Raw genomic sequence first — 21729 nt, forward strand, 5'->3', positions numbered from 1 at the left:
CTTTGGTGAATGGATTCAGATAAAGAGAACCATGTTAAATACCAATGTCTAATATGCAACAACCAGTTCTCCCACAACCCTTGGGGTTGCCTTGCATCATATTTCTAAGTCAAAGGAACTGTCAAGCTTGTCAAACAGATAACATCAACTGTTCCGCATGGCACACAGCGCCAATGGAAAGTGATTGTACTGTACTTTCATGGACAATTTAAACTAAATTGTACACTACAGTATTATATGTGAGGCGTGTTAAGGAATGGCTGAAACTTGACAACTATAATTTATTCATATAAAATGACACTTCAGATTGCAATACATAACATCTGTTTTTCCATAGAAGGACATCATTATTACTTTCAACAAAACAGTGATATGTCAATAGCTGTAATGGTGGCATAGAGGGCCAAAACTGATGGTATCAGTTTGCTTGTTGATCAATTGATCCTTCATTTGCGTTCACTGAGAGAAAGTCCTTGGCCCATCAGAGCTTCCCCCCTACCCCCTTTAGATCCTGCTGCCAAAACAAACACCAGCCTTTGTTCGGAGAGAAATGGAATGCTAGAGAGTATGGAGTATCATCCTCATTGCCCCTTACACTGACATGTTCATGGTGCCTGGTAACTGGATCCTACAACAACACAGTACCTTTTTGAGGAACTGGTTTGAAAAAAGGCTTGTTTCTGTTGGTTATCTATTTGATCTCAGATTTAGTACCTTTAGCCTGAACAAACATACTGTCTTGAATGAAATCTCACTAAAGATCACATAAAACAAGTTAAACTTCTTACAACCAGGAATGCACAACAAAGGGCTCTAGTGAGAGATGCTCTCAATGCAATCTTCACCTTGATATATTTTGTACTGTGTTACTAAATTAAGTCACACTTTATTTGGATAGTCCCCTGTAGATAATCTACTGTTGCCCAAACTATGAGCAAACTATCAACTGCAACTCTGTTGATATGCAACAGCTTGATAGGGTTAGGGTAAGGGTTAAGATTAGGGTTAGGGTTAGGTTTTGGTTTTAAGTTAAGTCTAAGGTTAGGGTAAGGGATAAGGTTAGGGCTAGGGTTAATGAATAGTTAGTTTAAATGTTGTTCACAGTTAGTTCAACATCTACTGAACAACTACAAACCATCTATTTGGGACTATCCAAATAAAGTTTGAAGTTACAACAGAGGGGGCAGTTAGCCTACAATACATAGGGTTAGAGTTAGGGGTATATATGAATATGGAGGTATGTAAGGTATATAAGTTAACAGACACTTCTTCATAATCAGTTAATCATTTTACCATCGATTGCACAGGGATCAATAATATTCTTTTTGTTGATAGACATCATAACATTATCATACAATAACATGTTAATATAAAGAAATAAAACAACAGCATCTTAGTTAGACAAGAAAGAAGACTCCAGCACTGCTGACAACATAAATAGTACGTTTACAGAATATGAGCCATGCCTGTACTCCAGTGTCATGTTCATCATTGCTGTTATTTTGAACTGACTAATTCTAACTGGAATTACATTTATACTTTCTTACATATATTTTCACATTTTTTGAGAAAAAAAGTTTAAAGGCACTACAACAGATGCATGATATCAGTTCATCCCCAACTCGTTGGCAGTGTCATTGTATCAAGTGCAATACATGAACTTTAGGAGATTTATATGAATATATGACTAAAACGATGTGTAATTTGACACTAAATATCACAGTGTCCACAATAGATTATATCAAAATAATCCAAGGAAGTGTGGCAGCTATTAATGCAAGTAAGGTAAACATTGCAAGCAGAAATAGCAAGCAACGTGCAGTGGTGCAAAAGCTGCGCTGTTCCATGCGGTTTGGTTGAACTGCAGTCATGGTCACGACACTAATCACATCTTCCTCAGCCATGGGTCGACCTTCGGCACTGATGATAAATATCTGAGAGGCGTTGTGGCAGGGGCTGGTCAGTCTATGTCGACTCAATCTCTCTGAAATCACTCTAAAACGTCGTACAAACCAACTAGGTTCATTTGGTGACCTTGACGCGCGTCGTGCGCTATGGTGAGGCGGTGGGTTACCAGGAGGTGGGGGGAGAGGAACCTCTAAAGTCTGCCCTCTCTCCTCTGAGTCTTTGCCCGTATCAAGTGAAACCACGACCTCGTTTTGCTTTTTGATGAATGTCAAGTGTCGGCAGATGGGACAGATGATGTTATCTCGAGTGATCTTCCCGCCGTTCATGTTGACGCTGACCAGGGTTTTGACCAAGCAATCATGGCAGAAAACGTGTCCGCAGCTCAGAGTCCTGTCTGTGCCCGAAAGACACTCGTAGCACACTGGGCACTCAGACTCTTGTGCGTCCTCCTCCTGCGCTTCGTGTCCGTCCATTGTCATCCTATGAGCTGCTGCTTACAGTGCTTTCCAAACCAAAAACGCGCACCATGTCAGACCGCGTAAACAGTGGCGACACTCCACACTTGACTATACCTGGTACCAACAAAGTACACCTCAGATCCCGAACCTCCCGTGTTGATGTTTGTTCCACTGTGAAACCAAAACAAATCTGACTCTCACCTAGGCGACCTCACAATTGGGTGGAGGCAAGTTGTCTTATTAATTGGGGCTGTCACCCATACATCTGTGACTTGGCTGCCCAACAGGATTTGTGATATCTGACAAAGAACCTGCTCTTCTCATTCCAGTCTCGCATCCTTTGCTTGTAGTTGAATTCCTATAGACGTGTTCATTTGTAATTTGGAATACTAATGGTGAACGCTGTAGGATACACCTGTGAAACACCGATCTACTGGATCAATTTCATGAAAAGTAAATAGGCCTAGACAATTTAATTTCACCAAACAATCATAACCCACAATGCTGTATTATGTGCTACATAGAATAGATCAGACTTTGTATAACACCTGGCTAAAAGACCACCAGCATTATAATGCCACCTTGTGGCCAAAAGTTATACAATTTCCCTGTTGAATTAAATTCTAGCGATACTACTTCTACCCTGGTAAATCTCGAGCCCAACCCTAGCGTCACATTTGACGTGATGTGATGTCATTGCGTTCATGTCGGAAGCTACGTTGCCGTTTCCGAGACGCGTTGGCAATTTCCTAAACACAAGCAGTTTCATGAAGACAGTCCTGGAAGGAAGATGTGGCGAATGTAGCTGAAATAGGAAACCAAAATTAGACACGGGATTGGACATGCTCAGGTACTAACATTGAAATCTATATGTTGGCTACATTACCATTAATCAAAGCCCTCTGTGTTGACTTGCTTGTTGAGTGTGTGACGCCCTACAGGCAAGCGATGACAGCCAGCTTCTTTTGGTCGTCGAGGCTGACTGAGTTGTACTGTAGTGTAGGTGCTGGCCGTGCCATGATTGAAAATTGATTTTGGTTTAGCTGGTTTACGTTACTACTGTGATTATAACGTATTGTCTCTATTCACCACCATAGCAAAACGGCTCATAACAACCCAATAGTCCCATGCCATGTGTCAAGCAGACAGTCTGATCTGTGTCAGCCACCACCGGTAGCCAACACACACGAATCAGCTAGAAGCCGGTTACCAACACCCCGCCCTGTATTCGTACAGTATCTTACATTAACAGTGTCAGTTATTGTGTTTCTATAGGGCTCAAACTAATTCACTTAATAGCTAGGCCTGAAAGGCATAATGTCGCACTGCTAGATTCTTTTTTGTATCAACCTTTCACTCAGTGTTGCCAATGCGTTGTAAAAGATACAATGTAGCTTAACTGGAGCTCTATGGTTGGAAATGATGCATTGCTTTTTGGCTGTGTTCATTTTAGCCATAGTCTAGTCAAGTTTTGTATTTCTTTGTTAAAGCAATGCATATCAATTTGCAGTTGTATTCCTATTTCCACTATGTGTGTGATGGTTAAATTGCTGAATCACTTGGCCATGATGCATATGGATGGAGTGACTCTTTCATATTCAACTTAGATTGTTTATTTTATTGTCTCAATCCAGTAAGTTTATTTCTGTCTGAAATGAATAGTTTCCCCTCTAAGACCCTGGAGAATACCAAGCCCTCCTCTCAGGCTGTTACCCCTGCAGGACACAGCATATGTTTGGTCTGCTGCTCAGCAGGGCACACCACTGCCCTGTCCCAGCCCTCTTTTGGAGGAGGGATTCTTGTTCCCTGGAAATAACGTAACTCACAAAGAATTTGGGGTCAGTCTAGCCACACACACGCTTACACAAGTAAGCAGATTGTCATCTGCAGAGGAAAAAAGATAGACGGGGACAACCACTACCTTTCTCTATTTGTAAAATGCCTGAGCCATACTGTAAATATTTCTAGCTGGCTCTGCTGTTGTGTTTGTAGAATCTCCATGTCACACCATGACACTGGCCTGCACTGGTATTGGTAAAAAAACAAAAACAAACAGAGGAATGTTCCTTTTTCTAGAGCTGAGACCTTTGAAAATCGCTGTTGAAGCCAATTGTTAGCCTAAATTGTTTTTTTGTGTAGGCTATCGATATAGCCTATAGCCTACATGCTTTCCCCAGGTGTCATGGGCCCATAGCATAGCCCAAGTAATTTTTGTGCAATGAATTTGTCAAGAATAATACATTAGTAGGCCTACACCTAACACATTGCCCCTTGTTGTCTGTCTTGGGTGGCATATTCCAATAGCTATGTGTAAATGAATAGCGTCTCAGAGAGTAGGCTGAAGATTATTTATCATCAGAATCACCATGGAAACTGCAGCCGCTCTGCTATGTTCTCACTCCAGCGGGCTTTGTGTTGTGATCGATAGAAAAAGGGCCTTCTGATTTCAACCCTCCCTTCTCTCACAGTTCTGCTGTTTCACCTCTATGGGTGCAAAGGTGTTGTCACAGTAAGATCAATTTAGAATGTTAGACTAGATAGACTTGAATATAAAATAAGCCTACATTGCCACTAGGCAATTGCATCAGCTTGTTGGTAGAAATGTTCCCTCTTGCCACCCTGTTGTTGACATTTTTGGGCTTCTTCTGTTTCCTGTGTCTGCCCAGTGAGTCGTGGTAAGGACACATGAGAGGGCTGTGGGTGGGTTTCCTCGCTGACTTGAGAGAGCTGGGTTATCGTTAGCGACACAGAGAGGAAAGTGAAAGGGAAGAAACAGCTGTCCGGTCTTTGACCCTACGACCCTAAGCTCACACCAGACTGTCATCTGTTTGGCTGTTTCCACTCTGTTTTACTCCCATGGTAAATGACAGATGAGTCTCTAAAAGTAACTAAAAGCCCAGAGGCACTCTGTCTCTAATTAGAATTGAAGCTTATTTAAATGTAGCACATTTGTCACACTCTGTCTGATATTAGGCTGTTAGGTGTTCTTTTCAGGTAGGCTTACCTGTGGATGTACTGTAGGCTACCTGAATATTAGCCTAAACCTACAAATAGCCTAGTTTTTCTATGAACATGGCATAGCTAAGTAGAGTTCCTAGAGAATGAATACTTATAGAAAAACGGCTTGTTTGCCTGTTCTGTATGGTTTGTTGACTTTCAGTCCTGGTGTTGTGGTGTCTGTGCGCTCTCCCGTCATGGGCTGACCCCAGTTCTGGAAATCCTCCAACCTCTGGTGGGATTATGAATATTCCTGGAGCTACTGCTACTGGGAGACATGGGACTCCCGACTATCCATCTCACACAGTGCAGACACAGGCCCCATCCAGATGTGCTGGTCAGATATGGAAGGTTGTGTGTGCACACAGATTAAGTGAACGTTTAATGACAGGGTAGATCCGGGAAACCACTGGTGAGGTGGCTTTGTCCTAAACCGAATCTTAGCACGCGCACACACACACAAGTGGTGAGAATCTTGGCACTGCTTCGTTCCACGTGGTTGGCAATAACTCGAACTGAACACAAATAGAAGTTAATGAGGAGTGGTAAATTACCCTGGCTTTTTGAAATATGGCCAATATGTGTGTCAAACAAACATCCATTGAAATTGATGACAGGGGCTTTAGACGTTAGAACTTTTAATGAGGAGAGGAGGCCACCCCTGTCAACTGGATGCAGAGGACAGGTCATCTTTTCACTGAGGACCCATAGTTATGAAATGACTTGTCACCCACACCGGTGGGTGTATCGGCGTATTAAGCTCTGGTAGAGGAGAGAGAGACACTGAGGCTGAGGCTAAAATGAGTGAATCGTGAGTAACTATTGATGACATGACCGCAGAGCTGCAGTTAACCATGCCCAGTCAGATCAGGCTTAGTGTACCCACTCTCGGGTTGCGAGCGGTAGCAGAGCATCCAGTAGGCTCAGGGCATGCCATGGGAGATGATTGGCCAAGGACATCCACACTGTGGCCTGCCTTTCATCTAGGTTAGGGGGTGACCTGACCTGGGACATGAGGGGAACAGTTAGTGACTGACTCTACGTGGTATTTAATGTCAAAGGAGATAAGGAAAAGGTTTCACAAGGCACACATTGTCTCTTTCACAGCTTTTGTCAGTCCTCACGTCTGACAACCTGACTATGCCATAGAATTGTTTATTTTTAAGCATATGTCTGTTATTAATGTAGCCTTTCAGACTTGTCTTTTCAGATAGCACCAGCAGCTTCAGATGTTTGATCTAAATTAATGATGACTGTGTCTCTGTCTCTGCTTCCTCAGGTTGTTTTACCATGGACACAGAGATGATTCCCAAATTTTCTTCAAAGGACGAGGAAATCGACTACTGGAAGAATGTATCCCTCAAGTATAAGAAAAAGTAGGCTATGTCATGATCTCAGAAGTCTCCGATATCTAAGGAACCTTTCCTTCTACAGTTTAGCTCTAGGATTTTCATAGATGTTTCACAAAATTTGGAAGGCCGTGCTTGATACAAGATCTAGGGTCAAATATAGAATTTCCAGAGAGTAAACTGTCCCATTTCCATACGCCCAATGTCACTGTCACTGTGTCTCGTCCATGTCTAAATGTTTTGTTTGTGTCTAGCTTGAGCGTCACTCTATTTTTTGCGTCCTCTCTTTTGTGTCGTTTTTCATTCACAGAAATCCAGGGCCTTGCTCTCAGCTCTGTTACATAAATAAAAGCTTTTATGTTTGCTCATAACGCTTGACGTTTAATGTCAATCAGGTTAGGCTATGTCATCACTGGTAATGTCAAACTGTATGACATGCCCCTTTTTCCGTAGCCTACTACAGTATAGACCTTTGTTAAAGTCACCATTTACCCAAGAAGGGATTCAATGACCTTGATTAATTGTGAGTGCTGGTGTCACTTCTGCAGTGTATCCAACAGGGTGTTTATATAGTTATCCTGTGTCTCTCCAGGAGGGTCAAACCTTCTCCTCTGGGGGAGTAAACACACTATCCCAGGATCTTATGTCATAGACCAGGCAGCTAAGATCACAGCGGACTCCCCCAACGCATGCTTAAAACAGATTTGTACTGTACTGCTGTTGCCCAGCTTTACCTCAAACAAGCTTAGACCCTCAGTTGCATAATGGCTAGATATGCTGCCAAGTCTGCAGTTCAGCATGATAACAGTGAAAGATGCAACGTTACTATTGAAGTATTTTTGGATAGCCTTTGATGACGTTAGGTGTCTACTGTCTAGTTTCAAAGAATTGTGTCTCTTTAGGTTAATATTGAATGTATTTAGAGGCAACTCAGCCTAGTCTTTTCATTGGACATATTTGTTATTTAGGCTTGACTAGTAGAGGGAAAAGTGACAGTCTAGCCTACTTCTGTGTGAAGTGATGAGACAGATGAACAGCTGTGGGTGGTTCAGAGGAGAAGACGGTGCTTTTGTCTAAAAGAGGGTACAGGCGGTGCTGGTATTAATACTGCTAACATGCTGAGTGTCCTTGTGTCTGTTGATACAGTTGTTGGTATCTCTCCCACACTGGTGGAACTCCTATGGTCTGCCTGCTCAGTCTCACAGCCATGATGGGGCACAGAGGAGGTTGACGTTTTTCTAGGAATTTCCTGCTGAGGAGAAGGGGGGAAAGAAAAAAAAACATCAGCCAGTGGAAAAATAACACTAAGGCTTGAGTTGACTGTTCCCTCACACACATGTTTTGATGGTTCCTTACTCACAGGCCGATTGGAGCCAAACCGTTCCAATGTTAGCACAGGTTTAGCGTTATGTGACTATTGAGTAGGCCTACTTGGTGTCTTGTGATTATGTAGTGCTCAGAGAGTTGTTGAACCTTTTTGTAAGTAGGTAGAATATGTGTAACTTGATGGTGCTTTTTCAAACTTTTTTTTTTTATTATTATTTTTTTTTTTTAATATAAAGTTTGTTTGCACACACTGATATTTTTTGTCATGTTGGTAAAACAGGGAAGTGTTGTCAGTTGAACAAGGTTGTTATTTGGCCATGTGTGCTGATGAAGCAGGCTTTGTGTTGCTGGTATGTGTGGAATGGACTGCTGTGTGGAGAATGAGAATGATTTTGGCCAAGGCTTCGCCTGCCTGTCAGGGAGGCCAAGGCCAGTGCAGGGCTGACAAACCGACCTCAACCGAGGACCCCAGCAGGTCTATTAATGTGTGTCAATGTGGCACACACAACACATCCTGTCTCTAAAATCCTGTCCCCCATCTCCTCCTGACCCCTGACCTTTGACCCTGGCTAACTCTGAAAGCGTGGAACAGCAGGCCTTTTTACAGCCATCTGTATCCTCTATTCATGACACATTATTGCTGAAGTCCTGCCTCTCTCAGCTCAGCCATAGACTGTTTCTCTAGGCATGCTGACCTATACACTCTGTGCTATTTAGGGGAGACAACATTGAAAGCTAAATACAGTCTAGTAATATCTACAGTGCAGTAATATATGAGGCCATTCACTCCTGTATTGTTGCCGTCAGATTGTCCATGGGCTCTTTCTGACCATAGAGATAAAACGACTAGAACTTACATGATGGCCCTGACTCATCTTTCACGACAAAAGCCTGAATTCAGCACGCCCATGCCCATTCATCCAGTTTGGCTCCATTGAATTGAATTGATGGGGGCAATGCCTTCCGATACCAGGGTAGCTGTTTATTGTGTATCCATGTGTGTTAAGTGTCTCTCCCCTCTTGTGTCCCCCAGCTACAACGACGCTCAGGAGGAGCTGCAGGAGTTCCAGGAGGGAAGCCGTGAGCTAGAGGCGGAGCTAGAGGCCCAGCTGGTCCAGGCTGAGCATCGCCTCCGAGACCTGCAGACCGAGAACCAAAGAGCGAAGAACGAGGTGGAGAGCCTCAAGGTAACTGGTTGGTTCTGCATCCACCATCGTTGCTGGAACTGTGCTAGAAAGGACATATGTGAACAAAATAGCATGTCTGCGCTACCTCACCCCCAGAGAGAGGGGAGGGAGGTTACACAGCCTGAATATCACAGCACATTCATTCACCAGGAACTGGAAACAGGGGCTCTAACCCGCCCCCGCCCCCCCCCCCCCCCCCCCCATCTCCCATCTGTATGTCAGAGCTACACTCCTGATTGCCACGGCTGCCACAGAGCGTTTGTGTTAGCTGCTGGCTGGCAGGCCAGCATGTACATGCTCCAGAGGTAATCCTCCAGGCCACAGCACACTGTAATAGGATGTCAGGATCAAGGCGGAGAAAATAGCAAACTTAAAGGACATGTATCTCACGATGTTTGCCAGGTTTCTATCACACTGTGTTGCATCATGACATGGTATTTTTTTATTAGATGCTGTTATGGCGATGTCCTTTCCCTCCTCCTTTTGGAGTAAATCTAGCCATGTTTTTGAGGTATACAGCCATTGAGATTCTCAGATGGGAGCCACATGTGTACGTGTCGATCACCCGACAGCTAATGTTCTAGACCTTAGTGTGAGTGTGTATGAATGGCCCTGGAGGGATCCTGAGTCATGCTCTCCTGGGCGATGTGCTGTAGCTCAGGCATGCAGCCCTGCCCTGCCGTTGACCCTGCACGGATACCTCTGGGCAACATGAGTCACACTCTTCTCCTGCCGTCCTCTCCTCCTCTCCTCCTGTCCCTCTCTCCAGGAAACAAAATAGGCCAGTGACCCAGGGAGCTCTATGACTTAGCTAGGAGGGTCCCAGCACAGACAGTTGACATTTCCCCTCCCTACTCCTCCCCCTTAGTCACCCTTTTTAAACACATTATTTAATCCTAGTGTCCCCATACTCACTCTTTTCTCTCTCTCTCTCTCTCTCTCTCTCTCTCTCTCTCTCTCTCTCTATCTAACCCTAACCCTTCTCTCTCTCTCTCTCTCCAGGAGAAACTGGAGCATCAGTATTCTCAGAGCTACAAGCAGATCTCTATGCTGGAGGATGACCTGGGACAGACCCGGGGCATCAAGGAACAGCTCCACAAATACGTCAGAGAGCTGGAGCAGGCCAACGATGACCTGGAGAGAGCCAAGAGGTCAGACAGAGGATACAGCTATGCTACTTTTACAATCGTTTTTAACATGTTTTAGTTTAGGTTCTGGCCTGTCTTTTAATTTTGGATAAACTCTACCAAATCAATAAAAAATGTACAGTATCCACTGCTACCACTGACAATTGTGCATCTCCCTTTCCTCCTTCAGGGCGACCATTGTGTCTCTGGAGGACTTTGAGGCGCGTCTGAACCAGGCCATTGAAAGGAACGCCTTCCTGGAGAGCGAGCTGGATGAGAAGGAGTCCCTGCTGGTCTCTGTGCAGAGACTTAAGGATGAAGCCAGAGGTATGGAGCCACTCTAAACACCTACTGCTATCCTGTGTCATCTCTGTTACTGAAGGTCATCTCTGTTACTGACTCATGTGTAGTCCTGCTGTACCGGTGCTCATATCTGTGTGTCTGTCTGTCCGACAGACCTGAGGCAAGAGCTGGCTGTTCGGGAGAGGACCACAGACGTGACCAGGATGTCAGCACCCAGCTCGCCCACGCTGGACATTGACAAGATGGACTCTGCCGTGCAAGCCTCCCTGTCTCTTCCCGCCACCCCTGTAGGAAAGGGCATAGAGCATCCCTTCAGTAGTCCTAAAGGTCCACTTCCTGTTTATTTCTTGTGTCTTAACAATCTTGGTCATTCGACTTGTTACTCCAATCACAAACTATTTCTATGTTTCCGTCATATCCTAAATCTGCCTCGTCATCTCCCCCCTCTCTCTCCAGTGTTAACCAATGGCTGTGGCAGCTCTCACCTCACCCCCTCTGCAAGAATCTCTGCTCTTAATATTGTTGGTGACCTTCTAAGAAAAGTTGGGGTAAATATCTGACCACGTAATGTTTGCTGTAGCTACTGTATGTATTCAAATGGCATTGCTATGTCTTTGTCTTCGTATTCTCTTTTCACTCATAGTGGTATCTTTGAGTGACTATCGGTATGCCCATACAGTTGGTGCTGTTTGCGCTGCCCTCTCGTGTGTGTGTGTGTGTGTGTGTGTGTGTGTGATATTAAGCTAAATGTAGGCCATGTTTGTGTTTGCTCCCAGGCGCTAGAGTCCAAACTAGCTGCTTGTAGGAACTTTGCCAAGGACCAGGCAGCCAGGAAAGCCTACACCACAGGGAACGGCAACCTCATCAACAGCAACGCCACCAAGTTCTCCCACTCGCTGCATACCACCTACTTTGACAAAACGTGAGTCCCATAAGTGCCCACTCCCACCCTACTGACACCCACTGTAGCTACCTCACTGTCTAGTGTGTGTGACTCACATGGAGTGCTGTGATGAATGTGGCTCACCAACAATTTCACAGTATACAGAATTTCCATAAAGCACACCATCTGATATGGATAAACTAATATTTATTCTCTTGGGTGTTCCTGTGTGTGTTCCTGTGTGTGTGTGTGTATGTGTGTTCTGTGCTGTTCTGTTCGTGTTCTGTTTCGGCTGGCATGGCCTGTGCCCTGCAGGGCTGTGAATGGACTGGACCCCAGTACCCTGACCTCCATGGCGTCACCCAGGACTGTCTCCCCATCCGGCATGCTGCCTCTCAGCGTCTGAGGCACCCCAGCCCCCCCACCCCCACCCAAACCTCTGCACAAGCTCCTGTACACCCCCGCAGAACAAGGGAACAGAGAGGACACTTGAAGAACCGTTACATTGTGTGTACGTGTATGTTTGAGAGATTGCGTGTGCGCATGTGTTTTTGAGCGAAAGTATTGTGTGTGTTTTAAGAGAGATAGTGTGTGTGTGTGTGTGTGTGTGTGTGTGTGTGTGTGTGTGTGTGTGTGTGTGTGGGAGAGTGACTTGACTGTACAATTGACATGCCTCACTCTTTGCAGCTCTAAATGTACCCATGTGGATGCTCAGTGTGTGTGTGTGTTAATCTACCACACACACACAGGCACGTGCCTGACATGTACTTTGTTTGGATGTGACCTATTGACCTCTGTTCTAAAGTGGTTCCATTGTGTTCTCAGTTCCACTGTATCATTTCAAACAGCTACACCTGACAAAGGTCCTCAACTGACCGCAACTTTGTCTTTTTTTCTTTTCTTTTTAATATTTTTTTCAATTGAATTGCACAATTAAAATAATTTCTATTTAGAATGTGTTGTATTTAAAAACGAAAAGGGATATGTTTAAAGTTAATTGCATTCATCATTCATGTATGCTTTAAGATGCAATATTTCTTGTTTGTTTGTTTGCTTGCACATGTGTGTACTGTATGTGTGGCATGGGGTGAGTGGAGGATGTGATGATGTCAGCCTACCCCATGTCCACAAGAATGACTGAAATGAATGTTTACCAAGTTGAGGCTGTGATCACAGCCATGTTGTAGTACAGAGTGTTCTTCCTCTGGCCAGACAGGTCAGCTGGTGGCACAGCTGGGCTTTAGTCAGAAGACCCTTTCATGTTAAATAGCCTGGAAAGATCAGCTGCACCACCATGTTTTCATTAATGAATAATAGAGTAAAATCTCCACCAAACATATTGGTCCTGACTTGAGTAGAGGCGGTGAACTGTATTTCTCCACCTTTGGCCATTTGAATTTCAGGGAAAGGTCTGAATTTTATTTTTGTTTAGTCTTTACCTTATCATAACGACTCCCCCCCCCCCCCCCCCCCCCCTCTTTCTGATACATAACTAGTGTCAGCCAAAATGGTTGCTCAAACACATTGATATTGGGTGAATACAGTGGTACAGTCTGTCAACAGTTATCCACCAGAATATCAACCAATCCAAACATTTTAGCAGTGGTCATGTTGATCTTTTTCCTAGACTAGATTGTCAGCTTTGATTATGTAAATTGATAATGGGGCATTGTGACCTTTTTGTCCCATGGCCCTTATTTGTCGACAAAGCGTTTGTTATTGTGTGAACCTCATCTCAGTTTGATGTGCCTCTTGGTTTTCTATTGGGTTTGATATTCACCCTGTATTTATTTGACATCCCATGTTGTCTGTCTCAGTCCTTTTAGGACAGCAGTGCTCCCCTATCACAGACTCAACTTAAAACTGCATGGTTTAGTTTCCCTCACCTAGATTAAGCGTAGTCATCATGTTCAATGGAGGATCTCCATTGACAGTTCTCTCTGGTCTAGGAGCTGGCTTAATCTGTGTCCGGGAAACTGCCCCTAAAAAGTTGATTTCACCTCTTCCAGTCGTCTCTCGATCCTTCTGGAGCACTTACTCCCACAGATGTCATTTACACACTTTAGGAAGTTGTTTCGAGCACTAAATGGGCCGGTTGTCGTGTTCCGATGTATATAGGTTTGTAAGCATTGTAACGTTGCCTAACACATTTGTACATACCCACATTTGGCATTACAGCTCTATTTATTTCAGATTGTTTATTATGGCATGTGTTCAAATGAAGAAAGTGAGTTTAACAATTGTACATCGGTTGTCCAATCTGTTGAAATAAATACATGAAATAAAGATATTGAAAATAAGTACATGGATGCTGGATTTTGTGTTTCACATACTTCATGAATTTGTATGAATGAAATCTCAAAACATTTATATTGTTTTTCTCTGTTGATTAAAAAAAACCCTGAAGCTACTGGTGTAACAATGGAATGTTTGGATGTGTTCTATTCATCCATAAAAAAGGAGAGTACAGAAAGGCCCAAATAGGATTTAGTCTATGCTTGTTGGGCTTCAGACAGACACTATCACAGTCTAGTAGTCCCTGCCCAGATTCCTGGTACCCAGTGGCTGTCTCTCCAGGCGGAGTTGGACACACACTCCAGCCAGCACACACACAGACACACAGCCTGTCAGGCTCTGGACATTACTGTCCCAGTTTCCTCTCAATCTCCTCCCGTAGTTTATTCTTCTGAATCTAGGAAATCCAGAGAAAGAAAGTACAGATTGAACCATCAGTGTAGTGCTAGTATCACTACATACATACAGGTCGATCCTGATTATTTGTCAGAGAAAATGCACTGTAATAAAAACATCCTACCTTTCCAGAGACAGTAAGAGGATAGCCATCCACAAACATCACATAGTGTGGGATCTTGAAGTGAGAAATCTGTGGAGTATAAATGACATATTAAGAATGGAAGTGCTCTGCTTGGCAATAGATTCCAGGTCGCTCTCCCCGTCTCACCTGGCCCTTGCAGAAGGTTCTGATCTCCTCCAAACTGAGGCTCTGGCCCTGCTTCAGCTTAATACAAGCACACACTTGCTCTCCCAACCTCTCATCTTTCACTCCTATCACCTGGGGAGAGAGGAGGACAGAGAAAGAAATAGAACACATAGGACATCATTACCCTCCCCAGTAATCATACCTATTTCTAAAAAGGTCCTGTTCCCATTTGTGTTCTCATATGGCTCGAAATACAAAGGGTCTGACACTGTAACATAGATTTTAGGTTTGTCATACTCTATTATGCATACATTCTGGTACAGTATTATTATTCTCTGCTGCCCTCTGGTGGTGCTACTTCACACCTGCACCTCCTGTACTTTGGGATGGGTGTGAAGGAACTGCTCAATCTCTGCAGGGTAGATGTTCTCCCCTCCTCGGATAATCATGTCCTTTATACGTCCCTCAATATGACAGTATCCCAAACTGTCCAAGCTGGCGAGGTCTCTGTAGGGCGAAAATCACACCCACGGTTAGATCTGTCTCACGCTCTCACATTTCCATTTATTTAGTTAGCAGTGCTCCTCTGTTTCTCTCTTATGCATATTTCTCCTATCTATCAGACTGAGTTATCCATCCCAATCCGTAGACTGTCCATGTATCTTACCCGGTCCTGTACCAGCGGGCATTGGAGATGCACTCCTGGGTTTTCACTGGATCATCCCAGTACTCCAGCATCACACAGTAACCTCTGATCAACAGCTCTCCTGAAGCCCCCAGCGGAACCAGCTCTCCAGAGGGGTCTACCACCTTAGCCTGGTAGAGACCATTCAGGGGAGACATCAATGTGTAGAATGGGAAGGCTGTAGAATAGTAGGGACATACACACACCTACATGCGCATGCACACATACACACAGACACAGACACAGACACAGACACAGACACACACACACACACACACACACACACACACACACACACACACTAGACATACTGCAGGTAGAGAAATGGCAGCAGGCACATTTGCAGTACCTCAGTGTGGTTCATAATACATCCTACTGTCTTCGTCTTCATCTCGTCGTTGTCTAGTGGGAAACCCAGGAACGTCACAGGGCTGTTCTCTGTGGTCCCATAACCGATCTGATGTTTCAAGGGAACAGTGTGAAGCCACATAGATAACACATTTATTTTACAGATTCTATTACAGACGTTCTCAAATTTTACCACAAACATTTTCAAATAGAGAGGGAGAACTTGTAGAAAAGATGGGAAGGCGGGTCATCTCACCATCATCTCCTTCAAGTTAAAGTGTTTTCTGAGCTTCCTCATGATTTCAGGAGGACAAGGAGATCCAGCCATGATTCCTAGAACATAACAATACAGAGAACATTACCCTCCCTAACCACAAACCATGACTCAACGTCAGAATATCAATTAGCTCAATCTCCAACCAAATCGAACAACATATCATGCATAACATCCATTGTCATCTTCAAATGCCTCACCGCCTTCAACTGATGACACATCATACTTGTTAAAATCAGGCTGCCCAAGCATGTCAATGAACATTGTAGGAGTACCATACAGGAAAGTGCATCTAGGACAGACAAATATAAATATTTATAATATGTTATATAGTGTACATGAAAATATCAAGTTTGAAAGGGATGTATATCATAAGCATTTTAATTTGTAATATGCTAAGTGGCAACTGATCAAGACCCAGGTGTCAAAGTATACCTTTCGTTCTGAATGGCCTCTAGGCTGGCACGACCATCAAAGCCAGCTGAGGGGAAGACCAGTGTGGTGCCGTGCAGTGCCATACACATCCCTCCCAGCACAGAGCCAAAGCAATGGTACATGGGCACAGGAAGACACACTCGTACCTGAGGCTATGAGAGATAGATAGATAGGTGCTTTATTGATCCCCGAGGGGAAATTAAGGCGTTACAGCAGCTCACATCACAAACAACAACAACTAAATAAAGTGACAATAGAATAATAAAATAAAATAGACATCTGAAACATTATATACAGTAAGAACAGTCCAGTATGATTTAACATCCCCCAGCCTGACTCCTGACCGGAGGAGGAGTTGTACAGTCTTATTGCGGCAGGCAGAAAAGATCCCCTATTGCGCTCCTTAGTGCAACATGGTTGTAATAATCTGTTGCTAAAGGAGCTTCTCTGCTCTGCCACAGTGTCATGTAGGGGATGGGAGGGATTGTCCATGATGGCCAGGAGCTTGGTCCTCATCCTACTATAGGCCACCTCCTCCACAGTGTCCAGGGTGACACTGAGGACAGAACCAGCTTTCCTAATAAGCTTGTTCAGCCTCTTGGTGTCACCTTCCTTGATTCTGCCCCCCCAGCATACCACCGCATACAGCACTGCACTGGCCTGCACGCACCAAAGGACCTGAGCTCCTCAGGAAATAAAGCCGGCTCTGGCCCCTCTTGTACAGGACAACTGTGTTACCAGTCCAGTCCAGTTTATTGTCCAGGTGCACCCCTAGGTACTTGCGGCTCTGGACCACCTCCACAACCTCTCCCTGGATGGAAACAGGAGACAGGGGGACCCTAGTCTTCCTAAAGTCCACCACCATCTCCTGTTTTGCTGATGTTGAGTAGCAGGTGGTTCTGCTCACACCACTCAACAAAACTGTCCACCAGTCCTCTGTACTCGGTCTCCTGGCCTCCACTGACAGATCCCACAATAGCAGAGTCGTCCAAGAACTTCTGCAGATGGCAGATCTGTGTTGTGCCTGAAGTCTGAGGTGTAGAGGGTGAAGCGGAAGGGAGCCAGAACTGTCCCCTGGGGGGCGCCAGTGCTGCTCACCACCCAGTCCGACACACATCCCTGCAGCCATACAAACTGTGGCCTGTTGGTCAGGTAGTTTGTAATCCAGGAAACAATGGGAGAGTCCACCTGCATCCTCAGCAGCTTATCCGCAAGTAGTAAGGGCTGTATGGTGTTAAATGCACTGGAGAAATCAAAGAACATAACCCTCACACTGCTGCCAGCCTTATCTAAATGGGAGTGAGCTCTGTGTAGCAGGTAGATGATGGCATCATCCACACCAATGTCTGCCTGGTAGGCAAACTGCAGAGGGTCCAAGGATGTCTTCACCAGGGGCCTCATGTGTGCTAGCACCAGCCACTTGCGGGTCGTTAGCCTGCTAGTAGCCGGTGATCTTCCTCACGCTGCTCCACACCTCTCTTGTGTTGTTGACACGCTGCTCCACACCTCTCTTGGGGAGGAGGGAAGATCAAATTATCAATGTGTGTGAGTGTGTGTGTGTGTGTGTGTGTGTGTGTGCGTGTGTGCGTGTGTGCCTGTGTGCCTGTGTGCGTGTGTGTGTGTGTGTGTGTGTGTGTGTTCTGACTAGACAGAAACATTGATACACTGACCCTCCAGCCAAAGCCCATACGGAGACCCAGGAAATAGGCATTGTTGACAATGTTGTGGTGGGACAGGGTGGCACCTTTCGGACGTCCTGTAGTCCCCTACAAACAGGCAACAGAGAGAGGCACATGCTCTGTTTTAATGTGTGGCTGACATGGTCATGGACAATGATCAGACATGGTTAACATGATGCTAAATAAAGGTTACCGATGTGAACTGAATATTGACGGGGTCATCAAAGGACAGTTTGCTCTGCAGGCTCTGCAGCTCTTGGTGATGCTGGCTCTCCCCCGCCTGCATCACATCCTCCACGTGAAGCATCCCTGGCTGTCTGCTGTCTGTCACGATCACCATGCGCAGGTCTGGTAGCCTGGCATGCCCACAATGGATTGGTTACATCACACATTTGACAGTCCATCTGTCCCAGTGTTTCCCTACTATTTCCCATTAGTATTAGAGCAACATACTGTAAGCATTAGCCAGGTGAATGAGTGTTATACAGTATGCACACATACACGTGTTTCTGTGGGTGTAAGTATCTAAAGGTTGATGTGTTTCCTGATTTATTGTACAGGTAGTACAGTAATAGTTCATACCTGGAGCTCTTGATCATCCCTGACTCTGCTGTGTCTATCTCTGGGCAGATTTGTCTCAGCATGTCACAGAACTTCTGGTTCTTAAACTGGGTAGGGCAAACCACTGCTTTACATTGAACCTACAGAGGCACCAAGGGAATTGAATGAGAATGTTCACAGGTCAGCAATCATATCAATATCAAATGGACCATATGGAGCTGCATGGGACTAATGCAGTATTTACTCTACAACAGCAACAATGACACATATCTACATACCTTCCTCAGGGTGAACTCCAGCTCCTTCAGCTGATAGGCTGGGTTCACTGACACCTGCAAGGACAATTAAGGTGATGAATAATAAATACAATTCTAACACTTTATAGTATATACAGTTTTCTTCTACTATTGCTACTATTCCTAAATGGTAGAGAATGTTACTTTGCTATTGCTGAGACAATATAGGTACTTCAGGTATGCTACACATGAAGGGATACAGCTCAATATCCACCAATATCAAACCAGTTCACTGATTCAGATGTTCCGTTTGCTACCATTATAATCGCAGCCTTGGCTGAGGCAAACTGGAAAAGGATCCACTCATAGGTGTTGGGCCCCCATACTCCCAGCCTGTCGCCCTTCTTCAGACCCAAGGCAAGCAGGCCAGCAGCTGCCTGATCAACCTGAGGGAAACAATGGCCCAGGTTGTCACACATACAGTACATTCATACACCGACATGCAACACGACCCCTATACAGAGTTCAGTGCTGCAAAACGCCAGTTTGCTGTTCTTTCCTGGACTATCATTGCAATACATAAGTAAAGGGAGATCTTTACCAAAGGGCATTGTAAACACATTACAGGATATGATGTTGTAAACCTCTCCAATCCAGAGGAGTTATTAAGAATTCCAGAGAGAGACTCAGGGCAGGGGAGATTAGCTGTATACTTTAACAAGCCAGAAATATAATGCATTTCATTGTATCCTGAGAAGAATAGTATGGGCCTCATCCTGTTTTCATGGTGGACAGTTAACCATTACAAGAATGGGTTCATCCTCTTTCCCCTCTGCTATCACTGCTCCGATCAATATTTAACCAACTTTTCTCTGACTGTTCTTAGGTTCGAAAGTCCATTAACATCACCATACAGTACACCATACAGTCTGTTATGTTATCCTTGTGAAGGGGGACCCATCCATGTTGCCCCATTATCTTCAGTTGACCCTTCCCTGATGAGACAAATGGTTGTGGTCTTTTACAACGTCTCAGGAATGTGATGATGCGGTTGTGTAGGTTGGTTGGTTTCTCCTTGCAAATAGCTCCTAATTTAATTACTTTTTTTTCTTTTGTGTCCTGATCAAAGAGTGTGAACAGATGAATGGAACAGATTACAGCGGGCGAAGGAGATCAGACGGAGTAGGTACTGTGGGTGCACTGGAGACTTACTTCCTGCTGGAACTGCGAGAAGGTTTTGCGTACGCCATCTTGTAGGAAGACCATGGCCTCTCTGTCAGGCCAGCGTTCAGCTGCAATCTGCAGGCTCTGGCCTACGGTCAGGGGGAGCAGGGAGATGGAGGATGTGCCATGGACATAGCTGCTGGTCAATGTGGGGATATGGGGGGCACTGTCTACATGGAGAGACCTGGAGGATAAATAGATACAGTAGCAGAGTTTTACAGAGGAGGGAAAGATGGAGAAAGAGGAGTTGATAAAACAGTGGACTTTGAGGGGCTTTGTGAGGTTGAACATTCTCATACAGTATACTGTTGACTCTTCATATACAAAAGGTTCAAGAGGGATATCCCTGAATCCCAGGGCCCTAGCCCAACTCCTGTGGTGTTATGTTGCTGAAATTTCTAATTTTGACCCCTCTGAGGATTGCTCAAGAGAGCCATTGCAAAAACAGCCGAGCCCTATAGATAGATATGCCCACTTCACTTACTAACCCCCTATGGTCAGAGAACATGTGAAGACATTCACAGTGGAAACCTGACTCCTGAGATAATGGATATGTGATAAAAAAAAAACATGTCGTGTGCCAAGACAATCAGGCCCAAGTCCCATTCCAAGTGGCCAAGACAAACGCGAAGATGGATTAATTGTCCAAGTAAAAACATATGACTTTAGAGGAAATCTTGCAAACATTGTTTCTATGCAGTGATATGAGCAGGCATTGAAAGACAAACCCCCCGAAGCTTCATCAAGTCATACACAGGTCACCAAGCTAATATTCAATTATTGACAAATCACAGAAGTGTGAAACAGAACAGTCATAATTGTAAATCACAAGTTGACATAGTGATGCAGTTATCTTATTGATGCAGTTCCTCATTTAGTTCACTATAATTTGCTTTTGATTACATTATCTTTTATATTCTGATATATATTGTCTGACTGCTATACATATCTTTGTACAGTAATGGTACGCCATAGTAAGGTTGACAGAGGAAGTGTGTACTCTAAGAGATGTGTTGAAGGCCAGAGTGTACAGAAAGGAGATCCCAACCTGCTCGGTCAAGAGAAATAATAGATAACAAATAGTCCTCAAAGAGAGAGTCAGCATACCTGGACCGCCAGAGCCAGCTTGTGTTCCAAGGTTTCCATGTCCTCCACAGCGTGAAAGTGCTTCCATGTCTGAGGTTATGACCACTGGCTTGTAACAGTAAAGATGTCATCCTTGCTGACATGATCCCAGCTGTGCTGTCAGCGGTAACGTGCAACCTGCCTTATTTCAACTGGTGGATCTTTGACCCCAATCTTTAACTCCTACTGCAAGCAGTCTGGTTGGTTAGAAGGGATAGCAGGTATGACAGTGAATAGCTGTTTCAGTGTGTTTGAAGAACTACATTCAGCAGTAGTAAGCAGTAAGGTAATAATTGTTTTTTAAGTGTGTAAAAAGAACAAGAGCTCCATATGGGATATGACTACTATCTATTGCTGATGTTTAATAAAGTAGAAGTTCAATAAGTTCACATAATCACATTGTACTATAGCTAGATTTTTCATGATGTTAAGAAGCATTAGGACGATTATCTTCAAAATGTTTATTTGGTTCATGACAGATTCATTAGTACAAAGACTGTGCCAGTATTGCTGCATTGCTGTCTCAATTTTGCAGCTTCTCTCGCCTCTATAATGAATATATCTGTGGGCGACATCACAATGTCCACAAGGTGGCGTTAAAGGTAAGGAAATGTGAAAAATCACTGAAGTGGAGGAGGAAGGAACTGAATGAACTGTAGTTAATCAGTGTATGTCCCCAATGA

The 21729-nt window shown here is 44.4% G+C and overlaps 3 protein-coding genes across 3 annotated transcripts; 1 reads left to right on the top strand and 2 right to left on the bottom strand.

The window, feature by feature from the left end:
- Positions 1-273: 273 nt before the first annotated feature.
- LOC310810196 (RING finger protein 222) lies at positions 274-2639 on the bottom strand. Its single transcript, XM_083677874.1, has one exon. The coding sequence runs from the start codon at positions 2385-2387 to the stop codon at positions 1737-1739; it is 651 nt and encodes a 216-aa protein (XP_083534000.1). The 5' UTR covers positions 2388-2639; the 3' UTR covers positions 274-1736.
- Positions 2640-3152: 513 nt separating this feature from the next.
- On the top strand, positions 3153-13786 carry ndel1b (nudE neurodevelopment protein 1-like 1b). The gene is made up of 9 exons (XM_083676749.1): positions 3153-3216; positions 6643-6739; positions 9072-9225; positions 10228-10376; positions 10543-10679; positions 10809-10982; positions 11112-11203; positions 11432-11577; positions 11854-13786. The coding sequence occupies exons 2-9, from the start codon at positions 6654-6656 to the stop codon at positions 11942-11944; spliced, it is 1029 nt and encodes a 342-aa protein (XP_083532875.1). The 5' UTR covers positions 3153-3216; positions 6643-6653; the 3' UTR covers positions 11945-13786.
- Positions 13787-14179: 393 nt separating this feature from the next.
- Positions 14180-20894, bottom strand: LOC310809254 (medium-chain acyl-CoA ligase ACSF2, mitochondrial-like; the record flags this gene model as incomplete). Its single annotated transcript, XM_083676448.1, has 16 exons — positions 14180-14230; positions 14354-14422; positions 14501-14611; positions 14845-14986; positions 15147-15295; positions 15514-15621; positions 15769-15845; positions 15987-16078; positions 16222-16373; positions 17892-17987; positions 18094-18256; positions 18483-18601; positions 18740-18793; positions 19015-19143; positions 19910-20105; positions 20890-20894. The coding sequence occupies 16 exons, from the start codon at positions 20892-20894 to the stop codon at positions 14180-14182; spliced, it is 1713 nt and encodes a 570-aa protein (XP_083532574.1).
- Positions 20895-21729: the final 835 nt, after the last annotated feature.

The sequence above is a fragment of the Argentina silus genome (genome assembly GCF_951799395.1).
Source record: "Argentina silus genome assembly, chromosome: 9".
NCBI classification, from domain to species: Eukaryota; Metazoa; Chordata; class Actinopteri; order Argentiniformes; family Argentinidae; genus Argentina; species Argentina silus.

Bases quoted from the DNA above. Each gene is read 5' to 3' on its own strand.
- LOC310810196 (XM_083677874.1), bottom strand. From the start codon at position 2,387: ATGACAATGGACGGACACGAAGCGCAGGAGGAGGACGCACAAGAGTCT.
- ndel1b (XM_083676749.1), top strand. From the start codon at position 6,654: ATGGACACAGAGATGATTCCCAAATTTTCTTCAAAGGACGAGGAAATC. The intron at 9,226-10,227 runs GTAACTGGTTGG...CTCTCTCTCCAG, and splicing joins ACGAGGTGGAGAGCCTCAAG to GAGAAACTGGAGCATCAGTA. The intron at 10,680-10,808 runs GTATGGAGCCAC...TCTGTCCGACAG, and splicing joins ACTTAAGGATGAAGCCAGAG to ACCTGAGGCAAGAGCTGGCT.